General features: G+C 33.3%; 1 protein-coding gene across 2 annotated transcripts in view; it reads right to left on the reverse strand.

The window, feature by feature from the left end:
• Positions 1-17,281, reverse strand: part of NCAM2 (neural cell adhesion molecule 2) — a 517,778-nt gene that overhangs the window by 210,233 nt on the left and 290,264 nt on the right. For both annotated transcript variants that reach the window (XM_032406278.1, XM_032406279.1), the window contains exons 2-4: positions 9,122-9,196; positions 5,672-5,878; positions 3,068-3,211 (exon numbers count right to left, since the gene is read on the reverse strand). In XM_032406278.1, coding sequence (XP_032262169.1) covers positions 3,068-3,211; positions 5,672-5,878; positions 9,122-9,196 — 426 coding nt within the window. The remainder of the gene's footprint in view (positions 1-3,067; positions 3,212-5,671; positions 5,879-9,121; positions 9,197-17,281) is intronic.

The following is a 17,281-nucleotide window of genomic DNA, read 5'->3' on the forward strand; positions in this document are numbered from 1 at the left end:
ATAGTCCCTTTGGATAAATTCCAGATTCCTTTGCAGAGATGTCAAGCCCCTAATGACTTGGCTCAAACTTCCTTTCCAGTTTCCTCTCTTATTAATCCTTTATGATCAATCTTGATTTGTATTTATCTATTAGTATAAGTATTCTAGTTGCACTTAGTCATAAATTCTCATTATAATGAACTAATTCTATTTTCTGGAAAGCACTACTCATGGTGTCTTTCACCTCCGGGCCGCTGCAGATGGTGTTTTCCCCTCCTGAAGAGTCCTCACCACTCTTTGCCTGGCTAACCCCTTTTCATATTTAAGGGTTACTTCTCTCTTCAGTGGGCATCTTGGACACCCTCCCCTGCCCTAACTAGGTGAGAAGTTCTTTCTTTATCATCCTCTATTATTGCACTTTCCTTCTCATAGACCTCAATATTCCTTGTTTTCACTGGTTTCTTTATTAATCTTTTTCTACTAGATTATTAGCAGTTTGAAGGCAATAAACTTGTTTATCTTGTTAACTAGGACTACCCACCATCCAGTGTGCTAGATGGCATATACTAGGTTTTCAACAACTAGTTAAAAATTGAATGAATTTCCATACTGGAAGTAGATAACATAAAAAAATATTGAACAAAATTATTTTATCCATAGTTTTTGATGCAAACAGGGTACTTCATTGGGCAATGATCAAAGCATTTAGAATATTTTAGAGATAACTTTCAAACTGGCTGACATTGAATGAGCATCTACAATAGCCTTCCAATCGGGGTATTCAATTTTTGTAACAAAATGTCATCTTTACTCCCTAAATGTTTGGATTTTTTAGCAGATGGATTCCCTTCAACAAGCAACATGGAAAAACTCCACTTCAAATGTTCTATTGGAATTTTAATCATAAATATCTGCCATACTGCTGCTACCAAAAGCATGGCTAATAAGATGGACATTTCCAAACCTTCATTATATCATCTGGAGCCTGCAAACTACTCGCATACCACATTAAGGCTTCAGAAAGTTACCTGGACACACTACATTATTCTAAGTCCCCTTACATGTTCCTTTCATAGTTATAAACTTAATCTTATTCCATTAGTTCTAATAAAGGGGCCATCAGGTATAATCAGGTGAAAAATATTATTTCTTATAAATCCATTATCAATGTACAAATTGTTCAACAATGAACTATGTGGTTCCTCCAATATTAAAAGGTTAGAAAAGTTTGTCCTTCCTCACAATTCACTTAAATTCTTTATAGCCTAGAGTTAAAAAGGAAAAATATAATTATGTCATTTTTCTTCTTTGCTTTCCCTGGAACTCAGAGCTAGGTTTCATGCTTACTCTAGACTAGTCACTTCCCCCTGCATTGGATTTTTTTATTCTAGTTATAACCTGAGTGCTTATAATTCTGGTAACACTGATTCTCAAAATTTAAAAACTCAGTGAGAGGGAAGGAGAAAGGTAAATGTCATTGTGTTGAGAAACTGATATACACGCAAATATTATTTAATTCATTCATTTAACAACTATTTATTATGTGCCTCAAGTCTTATTTGAAACTCACAACTATTGTTGAAAATGGTGATAATAACCCACTGTTTACAGGGAGAGAATCTGAATTAGATACAGATCGGTTAGAAAATTCAAAGCTTCCGGGCCAAGGAAAGGAGTAGAGCCATAATGGCATTCCAGCTTCAAATCATCTCGTCCCTGGATACTGGGAAAACGTGTGAGTTGTAGCACAGAGGAGTGCTCCTCCATCACCATCACACTTGACTATCAATCTCTGCTTTGAGGCTTTTGTTCTCTGTGTCTTTTAAAAACTACAATTCATTTCAAAACCTTCATGTAATTAAGGTTTACAATAAACCAGATGTACACTTGAAGCCTAAGATGAGGCAATCTGAAAATGTTTAGACATTGTCATCTAACTGCTATAAAAGAACTGCCTTTTCTTTACTATTGAGGGAAAAATAGCTGAAAATACATTGCACAATGTACTCATGTGATGTGTTAATGAAATATAAAGCAGTTATCCTGAAATAAAATAAGAGGAAATAAAGTATTATTTCTCACTAACTTATTATAATAGAAAAAAAGAGAGATAGTCAATAAGTGATAAGTGCTGAAAATGCTAAGACGAGAAAAACTGCCTCAAAATTTAAAAAATATCTATTAAACATGATTATGATATGTTCTCTGTACATATTCAAAAATAGATACTATATGCTTTCTCTCCTTTATGCTATAAGTTTTAACTCTTAGAAACACACAATGGAATCATCCAAGATGGAAAGTATTTGAAAAGATTCAATTATTTCATAACCCTCTGCAATGCAGGTGCATTGAAAAATACTCTAAATTGAAAATGCTCCCAATGCACAATGGTAAAGTAGCATAATGTAAGCAAATTATGCTTTCAGTTTCAGATGTCATATTATTCTGGAATTTTAGCTCAGTCTGAATCAAAATTATGAAGACAATTTGAATGAATGTACTTTTCTGTCTATTATCCATATGCATCTTAGCATAATATTTAGAACATGTAGGTGTTTTTGAAAGAACAGTGCCAGAATAATAAACAGGGTTCATATAGATATTATTTTAAGATTACATAGATGAGCCCAGGGGATGATGTTTGAACTGTAACATGTAGAATTTGAATGCATCAGGACTGATTCCTTCATTTACTTATTATCTTTATACTGTTCGTACAAAATTTTCTTGAATAGGATGGGGTCAGCAAACCTTTTCTGTAAATCTCCAAATGATAAGTACTGCAGGCTTTGTAGGCCACACCATCTGTGTCACAGCTGCTCAACCCTGTCCCCAAAGCAGCCATGGACACTATGTAACGGTCGGGTTTGGCTGTAATCTCATGACCATACAAAGACGGCAGAGGGGCAGCCTGAGGTCCGTGGTTTGCCAACTCCTACTTTAGAGCTGTAAGGTTCTCAAAACAGTTGTTTGATGCTTGGGATCCAAAAAATAAAATTTCTATATGCAGTCAGGTAGATTCAGTATTTTTAAAAATTGCAATATTATGAGAACATATAATTTAGGGAGTTACCAAAATACTAACTGTCGGAAATAGCGGTGACTTCCTCATTATGATACAACCAGCTGACAACAGGGGCAGGTGAGCTGCTAACTCGGCAAACCACTTCTGCATCCTCTCCTTGTTTGAATTCTTGAGGTGATACCACTTCTTTGAAAGTGAGTTTTTCTGTATCAAGAAAGTAAAACAAACCACGAAAGTATTATGCTCACTTCTCCCGGTAACATATTCCAAAATATGTGCTGATTGATGAGATGATAAAATCATTAGTTAACTTTAGATCTTTTAAAACCTTAGGCCAGATAACATAATTCCTCTACTTCAGAGCTTCCCATCTCACTGAGAATTAAATTCAAAGTCCTCACAATGCCATACTAGGTCCTGTGTGAACTGGAATCAGCCCCACAAGTCTGATTCCAATTTCTTCTCTCTTTTCCTAGTCCCTGTGATCCAGACAAACCGTCTTCTTTGCAATCCCTTGAACACTCCAGGTTTGTTCTCATCCTCGGGCCTTGTGCTCTTTTGAATTCCTTCAGATTTCTGCTCCACCTTCACAGATAAAATAACCTTCCCCCTTCCCAGTTCAACTCTCCCTCTCTTTACCGCACTAACTTTCTTCACTACAGAATTCTATAGCATGCATATCTAACATCCATGTGTTTTTCTAAGTTCATTCATTGTTTGTCTTTCTCTACTCAATAAAATAATAAGCACCAAGTGGCCAGTGACATATTCTGTTTTACTGAGTGTCTAGGACTTAGAATATTGCCTGTCATTAGTAGACACCCAATAAGTGTGTCGAATGAATGAATGAACTTGGATATTTATGCTTGTTGAGAAATTTTCACAAAAGCAATTCATTGTTCTTGCGGGGAAAAAAGCCATTTCTTTAGTTTACAAACAAAACACCAGGCACCTTCCTTTTCATCATTCAAAGTAATGAAAAATCTTTCCAAATACTATGTCTAGGAAATGATCACTTCAATTTATTTTTTTTCTATTTATGAAATAGGTACTGTAGGGATCATATAAATAGTTACACTATCTTTTCTTAAGGAACTTTGAAATTAACAGGGGTAAGGGCAAAGTCAGGAAAAATGAGGGCAGTAATGTGCCAACAAATTGCACTGGGCATCAAAGAGGAAGTCATGCTGTGGGAATGCTTTGCCTTTTTTTTTCATGTCTTGTTTCTACAATGATAATAATAATAATAATAAAGCTGTCAGGAAGAGATGCCTTGAGTTAGTATTTTAAAATTTTTATAGTTTTTCACATATTTTTCATTTATATGGGTGGAAATACTATCACATATTAATTGTAAGGCATTGTTCTAAGCACTTTATATAATATTGATTAATGTAGTGCTCAAAACAACTCTACATATGAGGTAGGTAATATTATTATATCTATTTTATAGATGACAAAACTAAAGAGGTTTTTGTCTTAAGTCATCTATAACCTATATTTGTCACCTATAACCTAACAGAGAGGTTAGGCATTTGCTCAAAGCCACAAAAGTAAGTAATAGAGCCTGGTTTCAAGCCTAGGGAGTCAACAGGCTTTAATGTGTTCTTAAACAGGTTCATGATTCCTGGGGCGCCTGGGTGGTGCAGTCAGTGAAGTGTTTGACTCTTGGTGTAGGCTCAGGTCATGATCCAGCCCTGCGTCAGGCTCCTTGCTCAGCCCTGTGTCAGGCTTTCTGCTCAGCAAGGAGTCTGCTTAAGACTGTCTCTCCCACTCTGTCTGCCCCCCTGACATTTCTCTCTAAAAAAAATAAATAAATAAATCTTAAAAAAAAAAAAAAAAAAAAGGCTAATGATTCCTAAATGTAAGAAGAGGGAAGGAATGTAGAAAGCAGTCAATCTCAAGTCATAAGATGAAGTGTAAGTGTGGAAAACTTTATTAATGAATATTCTGATGGTGAAGAATCCAGCTAGATATTGTTCTCCACTAGATGAGTTTTCAGTTTTTTCTGTGTCTACTCCTGTTCACCGACCCTTCCTCAATTCTCATTCTAGACTGGTCGCTGCTATCATATATGTAATTTCATTTGTTCTCATCCTGACCTTTTATTTTAGTGTGAAAAAGTACTCCCCATAAATTTCATAATAATCTACTGTTCTCTAGTTACCCAACAGATTTTTAATGGCTTGAGAATATTAAAACATTTTCATCTCTCTTATTTAACCAACAGAATTGGCTCCATCTATGTGTTTATAATAAAGTATTTCCTATTATCTATTCTATTTTAGAGATGCACTACGGTAAAGTATAAATAAGCTGATATTTGTAATGGTCTTAGGGCATTGCCTAGCACATAGTTCTTCATGAGTGTTAGTTTTAATTAAATGCATTTTTTAAAGATTTTATTTATTTGACACAGAGAGAGCTAGAGAGAGAAAGAAACAGAGAGCAAGCACAAAGAGGGGGAATGGCAGGCAGGGGAGAAGCAGGCTCCCCGCTGAGCAAGGAGCCCAACGTGGGGCTTGATCCCAGGATGCTGGGATCATGACCTGAGCTGAAGGCAGCCGCTTAACTGACTGAACCACCCAGGCGCCCCAAATGCATTTTTTTTGTTCAAGTTTTTATACAACCACATTTCAATCAACTAATAAATGCATGACTTACGGTAAATTTCCAAAACAACTGTAGCTTCTTGTGTCTGTCCTTTGGCATCTGTTGCTTGACAACGATATATCCCTGCATCCTCTATATTTGCATTGTAGATGGTTAATCGTGATCTAACACCTTCCTTTTGCACTGCTACCCTCTGTGTTGAAATTATCTTCTCTCCTTGAGGATTATACCAATCTATACTCTCAGGTTCACCAATTGCTGCAAATAGCCATGGAAAATAAACGTTTGAAAATATGTTTCAAATGTTTGTTTTGGCATTGACATTTACTATTATGTGACAACTTTTAACAATTTGGGGAAAAAATGTAAATAAGAGAAGGCTGGAAGTCTGAAAAATCTTACGAAATTGAAAGTAAACACAAATGTTAGCACACATGCTCATCCTTACTTATCCAATGTTGAGAATTCAGTCCCGTTTGCGTAAGCAAAACCCAAAAGTTCTACAGGAAACTGACAGTATGGTATTTAAGCTCTGATAGTTGAAACTTTACCATAGCAATCTATGAATTATTACTACAGTTAAGTTATGAAACTGCCTTGGCCACTGAGTCAGACATAAATTAAATGTGATCGATATATCTGAACAGAAACATGATTACTAACATGATTTCACCTGTTCCCAATTCTCTTTGCCAGGGTCAGGAGATAGGACTTTTTTCTCCAATAAAGCAAAGCTTATAACAATGTAAATCTTATACACAATAAAACTTTGGCTTTGATAATACCGAATTTGGAATTAATTTCCTAAATTGTTAAACTTGTACAGATAAAGCTAATTTATTTTTTAAAAAGGAGCCCTAATCTCTTTTCTCAACTGAAATGAATAGTTTCATCATTTTAATCTAAAACTGTTAACTATTTAATCATATGATAATTAGAATGCACTGAAATGATACTTATACTGCTAGGCAATTACAACCAAATCATTACAGGGTAAACATTTATTTTTTTCAATTCAAAATCCAGGTTATTATCCTCTTCGTAAAAGCTGAAGCTTCCAATGTTTGCTTTTACTCACCAAAAGGATGTATTTCACCTAATCACTTGAGAGAGAATTTGTGGAAGCAGTATATACTATTAACTCAAAAGTATCAGGGGAAAATGCATAAAGTTAACTAACATCTGCAGGACCACTTTGAAAAACATTGTTCCTTCTTATTTTTTCCTCAAGAAGGGGCTTTAGAAACAAATTATTGTGCTTTCCATATCAAATTAGACACACTTGAGCAAAAAGTATGAAAGACAGTTTAGTTAAATCTTAAATGGGTCTGAGTTATGTTATCTTCAGTTCTTTCTGGACAGAACCATAAAACTGGTGGTTATGGGATGACTCATTTGCAGGACGTATTTGCTTTGATTCTCCTCACCCTAGAGAAGTTACAAATGAATAATTTAAATGAGCAGCACTTTAAATTTGAACGGTACAAAACTCATTTTATACAGTAAATTATATTGGACATTCTGTGAAATATTTTGGACATTCTTTTTCTTAATAATATGGTATAAAATTTCATTATCATGGAGAGTTTATACTGGATTTTCATAGAGCAAGTCAGTCATGATTCTCTTTTTATGACATCTCTAATAAATAATGATTTCCAGTGAAACTTCCCATGTTATTTTATTAAGACTAGACTACTGGAGATACTGATAAATAACAGTAAAATTTTTATTTTCTAAAAAATGTGGTATACAAATTCATTTGCTATTTATGACATATTAGCTCTCTGAGGGTCTGACCACCTGATAGTGTAAATTTAAGACATTTATTTTATTGAGTTTAGATGTCTATGTTTTAGTGTATCAGGAAACTTCAAAGTCATAGCAACTTGGTCAGCATTGTAGTAGGAAAAATACATGAACGCATTCTGATTTGCAGGGGTTTCCCACATCTTTTTTTAGATCTTGTTTTACTACTCTATTTCATATATATAAGGCCACTTACATGACAACAGTATGGCTCTTGTATATAAGGAAAAGAAAATGTTTCATTATTTTGCCTTATTTTACCAGCAAAACTTAGTACACTAAATGATGTTAATTCATTCTTTTAAATTTTAAATTATGTCTTAATTTGACCTATTACAGAAGTAATAATATTATATAACTTATATAACCTAAATCATTGTGATATGCAAATGCAGGAAAAACAATTTCATTTTCAAAATTCATTTTTAAACTACTTCATTATTCTGTGAATATGTGACACAATTGAGCTGTGTGTGTGCATGTGTGCATTTGTGTATATAAAATACGGATGAGATTTAAAAACAATGATCTACATTCTTATGCCAAAGCTCTGCTGACATAATAAATGATGTTGAATCAGTATCTCATTTGCTCTCTGCCTTTCTATTTGTCAATATGCAAAAATAGGTATCCACAGACCTATCAATTCAGACCTTTAGGAAGGCAAACATACGAAGAATCATGGCTTCTATTAGTTTATCATAAAATGTGATATTATACATACATAATATCTATAGTATGTGTATTATAATATGGTATATGTGATTTATAAATGTTATGACTATTTCTATTTTTATTAATTTTAATAATAATTTAAATAAGCCATGTAATTCTCAAGACTTGTATAATGCATTTTATGTCAGAAATGCCTACTTTAATCCAGTTTTGTGTTACTTAAGCATAATCAGGAATACCAACAATTTTAAAATACCCTAAAAAGCAATTTTGGCTCTAGATGAATATTATTTAAAACTTTAGGTATGAAGGCTTGTATGCATAAAAATGAATTTGATGAATATAAATAGAAGTCGAATATGTGCATTTGTGAGCTCTACAGTACTCTGAATTAGAATTTGTTGCTTAAGTGTTTAAATGTCTTCTGAAAAAATACTGCATGTGCATGATTAAACTAAATGAGGTCCATAAAATTTCCCACAGGTATTATGATATATGATAGTTTGATTAATAGTCACAAAATTCTTGCAACAGTTTTGCTGATTAAATCTCTACTTTTTTTAAATTCACTTTTCATAAGGATGGATTTGATTTGCTTTGTCCCAAAGTTTTCATTCAGGTGTAATTATAGTGCAGTGTGCCATATCTAATTTATTCATTGCATATTTACAAAGATAATTCAGTTATAATATTTACATTCATCCTAATATTACTATTTATACAGGAATAATATTTGAATTTATTTAAGTTATTGTGCATACATTACATTTGATAATAAGTTATTTCAAAATAAATGAGCTAGTTTGACAGTCAAAATTAATAACTTGAAATTAACGGAAATAAAATTCATACTTTTTAACATGCAAAATATAGTTATTAACCTCAAAGCCCAATGATAATATAAGGTTTTATTTTCAGAGAATTGTTTTTCACCATCTAAATTTTGCCAGTATATAATATTAAATAATTAAAGCATAAAACAAGTTATCATCTGAAAATACCTGTACAGATACATACCTGTACATGTGAAGAATTTAGATTCGCCCACACTAAGCTCTACTTTGCTAAGTGAAATTGTCACTTGAAGAAGAGCTGAAAAAAATATTTAAATCTTAATTAAGTATGGCTTTCAACATGAATTCTAAGATTTTATTACATGATCTATTAACTACATGATCCAAACAGCAATTATTTTCCCTGTAAATTTTTATTACCTGTAAAAAGAAATGAAAGTTTTATAAAATATATTCTAATTATAAAATACAATCTAATAACATTATGTCTGTTACATTAGTATGCAACTCACAACCAGACCAAATACAGGACTTATTTAATAAAGCATGTTGAAATTTGTTTGTCATGTAAATGAGTGAATTCATACTCACTTCCATATTTACATTCTTGGTTATATATGTGCTACCACATTGGGCAATAACTACAAAAAATGTTTGCCCAACATTTGGAGCCTTGTTTGAAAGAGTATATCCTACACTGTCATCATAACAATAAAAACATAAACTACATTTTGATTACCTACTAAAATATTTCCATGAAAAGAAGAAAAACATTGTATAAGAAATGTGAATGAACACCATTTTGACAACATAAATAAATTAAGTGAAGGAACCAGGACAATGGTAATAAAATAGAGGAGATGGTCAATGAGTTTGTTGTCAAATTTGAAATAAAATAGCTGAACATTCTAAAATTTTAGAAGATAATTAGAATTATATTTTAATACAAATTGAAAGACTTATATTTCTAATAATATGGTAGACAAGATAGTGTGACCACATTCCAAAACCCATCCCTCCATCCCTTACTTCCAGATACATATAGCTGAGCTTTCAGAAAATTAATGGAGCATCAAGGGGGGGAAAAATGAAGAAAAATCTAAAAATCAAAGTATAAAATGATACCAGAAATCTGTGGATTATAGTAAGCAAAAGGTGCACAGACTGCACAAAGATGGGGTCAAAACTTGTCTATAAAAGTGGGTGCTATTGAACACCAGATAACACTGGAGCAGAATAAAATTCACCCTTAGTATGAGAAGGGTATAGAATAAATCAGCCTACTGGCAAAAGGACAGTGATAAAGACAGTTGACTCTCCTGGCCTGTGGAGGGGGGAAATGTTTCTATTTAAATAGATTAACCACACTCTGCCATATCCCAGGTTTGGGAATTTAATCATAAACACATGTTCTTTGGGAACCTCAAGCTGAGAAATTAAACAAAAAAGCAGTGCCCCAGGTAGGGCTCACAGCTAAGTGGTGGACAAACATAATCCCCTTCCGAGGAACTATATCATTAGCCCACACTGCCCAAGATGTTTATAAATTAAGCTCTCTTCAACCTAAACTCATATTCTGTCATAAAAAACCATGGTGAAATAAGGCACTGTGAGCAAGAGTCAACTAAAACATCCAAAACGATAAACAGACCCACAAAATTTCAAAAAATGGAATTAGACTCAGAACATAACTTAACTATATTGAAAACATTTAAAGAAATGAAATGTAAAATCAAAAACATGAGAAAAGAAGAAAATATTTATCAAGGAAGATTTGTTGGACATGTTTGAGCTCTTTAAAATACGTTTGCTTGTACTCCCCATCATCAAATAATAAATTCCTTCTTTTTCAGGATACCTCTTTGGGAAACAGGCTGGCTTACATCGTTTTCTTCTCTCCCCTCAGTCTGGGCCCTATTTTTATTCATAATTCCTTAATTCTCAAAGAGTGCTTGGCACATTATAGGGGTCAACAAGTGGTCAAGTCAGTCTGATATTTCAGAGAGAAATAGGTTAAGAAAAGCACAGAAGTTAGATAGAATAGGAAGAAAACTAGTAGAACCAAGGGGCAAGAGAGTTATCTAAAAGATATAAACAAGGCCAGTTCCAGTGAGGGCTTTTCCTTTTGAAGAGTAACTAATCCTTCAGGTGCATTTAGTTTAAGTGTGATGGGGTCAACAGAGGCAAATTGCATAAGTTAAGGAAATTAAGACTGTCCCTACAGTAAGCTTGAATATGAAGAGATGGCTGAGGTTTTGGGGATCCACAATTCTGGGCATGTGGTCAGGGGTTTTATAAATTGGGGAAGATATGGGCATACCTAACAGATAGAAGGGAAGGAGGCAGAAAAGACATTATATGGTTGAAAATAAATAGGGAATTGCCATTTTGTTCCACTTTTTCTTTCTTTCCTCCCTTTTCTTTCTCTTTTAAGATATTATCCCATTTCCTTTTCTCTTTGGATCTTTAGTATGTGCTTTTCCAAACCTAATCCTGTGATTTCCAACCTCAGCTAGAATTCAGTTGGATAGCATATTTTAATTTCAAACTTTCTGAGTGCAAACCAAATTCATTTCCCTTCCACCAAAAGTTGCTCGCTGTTCATAGTCCATTTTGGGGCATCATCAATCAGTTTTCAAGTCTTGGAGATACAGCCTCTGAAATATCATTTGCTTGCATTCTTATTTATTTCCAGCACTTTTCCCCTAATACATGTACTCATTAATTTTAATGTGAGATGTTTATTTTAATCTGAGATACTGATCTATCAGATTCTATACTTCTTTTTCTGACTTTTATCTCTTCAATCTCTCTTTCCATGAAGTATTTCTCAGGCTTCTGCATGCATAAGTTTCTAAAACTGTTTAATTTCACCTGCCTGCTTCAAAAGTCCTCAAAGTGGATTTGCTTAGCCCAATTAGTTAATTATTATACAAATTTTAATTGAAAGAAAACTTGCCTTTCCAAGTTTATTTCTAATTACTCTTTCCCAATGCTCTGCAGCTACAGACAACCACAATGAATCATCCCTGACCTTTTTCATGGACTCTTTCACTTTCCTGCCACTATGGATTCACTCAAGCTATTTCCTCTGCTTTTCTCTCCCTTTCTCACATGTCCACATGGCTGCCTATCTTCAAAGCAAGAGTAAAATATCAATAACTTTACAAAACATTCTTTAATAGCCTCCTCTAGGGTATCAACAAATAAGTATCTTTGATCAGTAGGCGTTTTCATTAAATGAATGAAACTTACATAATAGCTAATTATATTAATTTCTCTACCTATTTAAATGTAAATTTCTAAAAGTGAAGGCTCATCAACCTCACTTCTGTTTCTCCTTTAATTAAACTGATAAAATATGAATACATGGCAGAACAATGCATAAACACTTACCAAGAGCTTATTGTACAGTATGGATAGAACACTGACATTACTGACAATATCAAATTGTGGAATGACTTCATTGCCTAAAAAGAATTCAAGGATATCAGACAGTTTGAGAAATGTCTGCCAATTATTATTTAAATACTTTCCATCTTTGGTCTTTGTAGTAAATTTGCTTTTCTTATAGAAAAGACAAAACTTGAAGGATGTAAGCACTTTATATGTTAAATATAGTTCTGGATAAATTTACACTGATTTGCTGATGGTTATAATAAATAACCTATTCATTGTAATAAAATGAAATTGAGCCTGAAATTAATTAGTTAATTTGTATTAAAATACTTGGTTAATGTTTCATTCAGTAAAAACTATCAATTCACCCATTAATCAAGACCATATTTTTCATGGACATTTTGGTGACTTGACACATTGCTATAATTCAGGTATTAAAGTATATAAAGAAAATACATATTTCCCAAAGGCTAGATTTGCTCTAATTGACCTCTACAGATACATTAAAACATGTGCATATTAGGAAAAACCTGGAGAACTAAAATTTAAGGTCATGTCTTAATCATGGCTCTAGTGGTTTAACATCCAGAGTTTCTTGTAATCGTTCTTGACCCACAGCCACCTCGAACAGTCTCATTTTGGACCTAAATGTCAGAAGAAAATTAAAGTTTTGTAGTGTCAAAAGTTGTGCTCAGAGAAAAGTGGACAGGCCTGATACATTTGATACCACCGAGTTAATCTCTCCATTTTTGGTTACACACAAAAAAATGAAAGTGGATAGTAATATGAGGCCTTTATTTCATTTAGAAAAAATAATAATAAGCATTTCTAATTACAATTTTCATTTAGGACTGGAATTTGAAAATAAAATGGCATTCACTGATGCTGAACAATCTCATTTTGATGTTTTACTTTTTTATGTATTTGGAATAGATATAATAACTTTAAAGAAAACCGTGAAGGGTATAATATTTCATAGATTCATTTCCTATAAGGGCCATTATTGATTAAATAATGACATTCCTTATAAATCAATCAATAAACTATCTTTTTGTATTAGAATTAGGGTTGAATAGTTGAAAAAAGGCCAGTACCTTCATAATAGATTTTTTTTTTATTTAAGTAATTTCTACACCCCAGCTTTGTGGGGTTCAAACTCACAACCCCAAGCTCAAGAGTCACATGCTCTTCTGACTGAACCAGCCAGGCACCCCCTTCATGATAGATTCTCAAAGTAAGAAAAAGCTTTAACCCATAGACTAGAAATGGAGCCATGGTAAATCTATATCCTCTGTAAATTATTTTCAAAGAAATCCATGCAATATCAACCTTAAAAATAGAGTTAGGTAAATTAAAAATTGTCGACAAAAATCAGTATTTATTAACTATATGCATTTGCAAATCACTTTTTTAAATGCAATGGTATACAAAAATAATAAGCCACAGTTCCAAATGTCAAAGGAATTACAATTTACTTGGAAAGACTAACACTACATAAAATGATAAATGATAAAACAAGATGGCATATATCGATTATGGCCATCACGAGATTTATAATCAGGAAGCCTGCACAGAGGGCAATAAAATTTGAAAAAGATGTGATAGATATTGTAATAGACAGAAAGAGGGTAGACATTCCAAGTAAGGAATATATATGCTGCTGGACATTTCAGATAAGGCAAAAGTATTCAAGGAACATTCAGAGAATAGCTAGGAGATCAATATAGAGGAGGTTAACTTCATGTATAATATTGATAATATATTATCATTGGAGAAATAGTTTTGAAACTATTTGGAGGATCTCAAAAGCCATGGTAAATATCAAACCTTAAATTTTCCTTCATTAATTATTTATAAATAGATACTGACATGACAAAATTGGCATTTAGTAAAGGTTAGGCAGAAGATAGGATGACTGACAACCGAATTAAGGGGACAAGCACTTTAGAGTATGTTATGTTGAGTATCTGGGTTGGCTGGTGGCAAAGAATATGGAAAGACAGGAATGTATGTAACAATAAAGATCATAATAGGAGTTACCTCTGTGATCAATTAGAAAATTGGTGAAAAAGGGAGAAAGTCAAAGATGTTAAGGTCTTCTATTTCAATGAAACAAGGGTCACCAATGTGAGAAAGAATATCAGGAGAAGAGCTAACGGAGGGAATATATGGAACTGCAATTTGTTTCCTGAATGAAAATTATTTCTCAAAATAGAACACAGGGAACGTTTTAACAAAGGTAACTGCTATCATAACAAAGCTTAAATTAATAATTAAGCATGCATATCAAATAGCAGATATTCAAAAGAGACTTTCTTAATTTATAGGAATATAAATATAATGAAGTCCCTGGCATTTCTAAGTTCCATGAGGGGCCCAAGAGCCCGTTGCAATTTGATACAACATTTAACAACGGCATTTAAAACAGCCAGTTTATCACTTGCAGAGGTTTAAAAACTGACAACTTAATCAGTCTACTATATGCCTGACACAAAGCAGAGTTGGATTTACTTAAAATTCAACAGACATGCAGAGAGAACTTAAGGCATTGATTTATCTTGGTACAATGACTTGTAACATTTTTCAAGCAAGCACTTTTATTCCTTGGCCTTCACATTGAGGGAGTTGGGAGAACTAAGGCACTTACCTAGTAATTATAGAAACTCTCAAGGAATCTTACTCACTGAAAGGCAAACTAAGAAACAGACTCTTACCTATGGAGAACAAACTGATGGTTACCAGAGGAGAGGAGGGTGGGGGATGGGTGAATTAGGTGATGGGGATTAAGGGCTGCATTTGTGATGAGCACCAGGTGACGTATGGAAATGCTGAATCGCTATATTGTACTCCTGAAACTAATACGTGTTAACTAATTTGAATTTAAATAAAAACTTAAAAATGTGCATACATGAAGTGATACTATAGGAAATGAAACAAAAACAAGTGAATATTTCTTTTTTTTTAAGATTTTATGAATTTATTCATGAGAGACAGAGAGACAGGCAGAGGCAGAGGGAGAAGCAGGCCGCCCGCGGAGCAGGGAGACCAATGCAGGACTCGTTCCGAGGACTCTGGGATCATGACCTGAGCGGAAGGCAGACGCATAACCGACTGAGCCACCCAAGTGCCCTGCAAATGAAAATTTTTTATTCATATTTCTCCATGAATGTTTCTGTTGGCTAAATTGAATAAAAAGCAGTTTAAAATCTACTTTTATTCTCTGTAGACTATTCTATTTTTGAGAATCTAGGTCTTGCTAAATTTATAAACATTTGCATAAATTAAATTAGTGACATATTAAGTGCCTTTTGAGTAAACTGTTTTGCTGTCATGGATTATTTAGTAGTTGTGGGTATTTGTGTTTCAATCCAAACATGCATTTTACTTGTGAATTGAAGTGTACAAAAATGTCATCCAAATGACTGGTACTCAAGAAGTAACTGATGTTCAAAAGAGAATACGTGAAGGAAAAGAAAGGGCAAATAAAGATAAAAAGAAAGGAAGAAGTACAAGGGAAAGTGAGAAGGTCTGTAAAGAAACGTCAAGAGATGATGAGCTTGGGAAGACCATCATGTTGAGGCAATATATTTTATTACACTCTCATATGTCATGGAACCACAGCACTGAGCAAAAATCAATCACTTATGTATTGAGATTCTCCCATATATCAAGCATTTAAAAATCTGGGCTTACCAAGAGATTACGAATAAATCATAGCAAAGAGGAAATGTTTGTGAAATGAAGTTCATGCAGATTCAAATATATTTTTGTTGTAAAAATAGACAAAATGATTTTTTACCCAAAATACACTGTCTGAAATTAAATAACATGGAATAAGTTTAGAATGAGATATAGAAGTTGAAACTCCAAATTTGTCTATTTATTTATTTTTTGAAACTTCAAATTTAAATAAACTTCAACACATAGCATACTCAGCAAAATAGTTTACTAATAAAAGTAAAACAATACTTTAATATTAATAAACATGGAAACAATAAGACCATCTGTACTATATTTTAAAATAAATCCTTTTTCTTAAATCACTTAATGTAAATAAAAGTAAAAAATGTCCCTTCATGCCAGTTAGTCTGGAAAATGTCAACTGAGTGATGAGTGAAGCAATCTGTGCTTACGTGGTAGGTAAGCCCGGAGTCTCTTTACCAGACCAAGCACAGCTCACTCATCAGTTATTTTGATTGTGACATTTAATTAAAACTAAAATATCCTGAAGTGGCAGCTAAGTCCAAGTTCTACATCCAATCCAAGTTTATTTCAACAGACACCACTTAGACATGTAAGTTATTAGTTGCCTTGGTGAAACCAGATAGAACATTGTGTAAAATTTTGAATCACTGCAATACTATGCGGTAATAAATTAAGTTAAGAAGAGTCTTTGCATAGGGCCTCATTCCTAAGTGTCTGGATGCCTGTGTAAGTGCTTTGTCTACTCCAAGTGTGTGGACTTTCCAGATTAAGGTTAGCTTAAGCCTTATTCATAAGACTGACAGATCAGAGATCAAACATCTGTCATAGCCCAACTACGCCAGTGTTCACCTGCCTTCCTTGCCTAAGTCGAATCATAGTGCTGGCTAGTCAACACTCACAGTGCTTATCAGAGTGCCTTGATATACATTGTCAGAAAATGTGAAACTGTCAGGATATTGCAAATTCTAGTATGAAATAGTGTGAAAAAAGGAAGGAACAGCTTTAGGAACAAAAATGTTTTAAATTAGAAGCACTATTAAAAGGGACGAATGAAAGATGCCATCCTTAATGTAAGACTGGACTAATTTCCTTTGCTCAGTGCAAATCATAAAATTACTATAACATGAGTACATTATGTCCCAGAATCCAAAATATTTCCATAGGAATGCACTCCTTAAAATAAACAGTTTTGAAAGAATATTATAAGCCATGAGTCATAATATTTTTAAAGGTTTTCAATTGCACAGGGTAACTAACAATGACTATTAGAATAAAATTG

The sequence above is a fragment of the Phoca vitulina genome, unplaced genomic scaffold (genome assembly GCF_004348235.1).
Source record: "Phoca vitulina isolate PV1807 unplaced genomic scaffold, GSC_HSeal_1.0 scaffold8, whole genome shotgun sequence".
In the NCBI taxonomy this organism is placed as follows: Eukaryota; Metazoa; Chordata; class Mammalia; order Carnivora; family Phocidae; genus Phoca; species Phoca vitulina.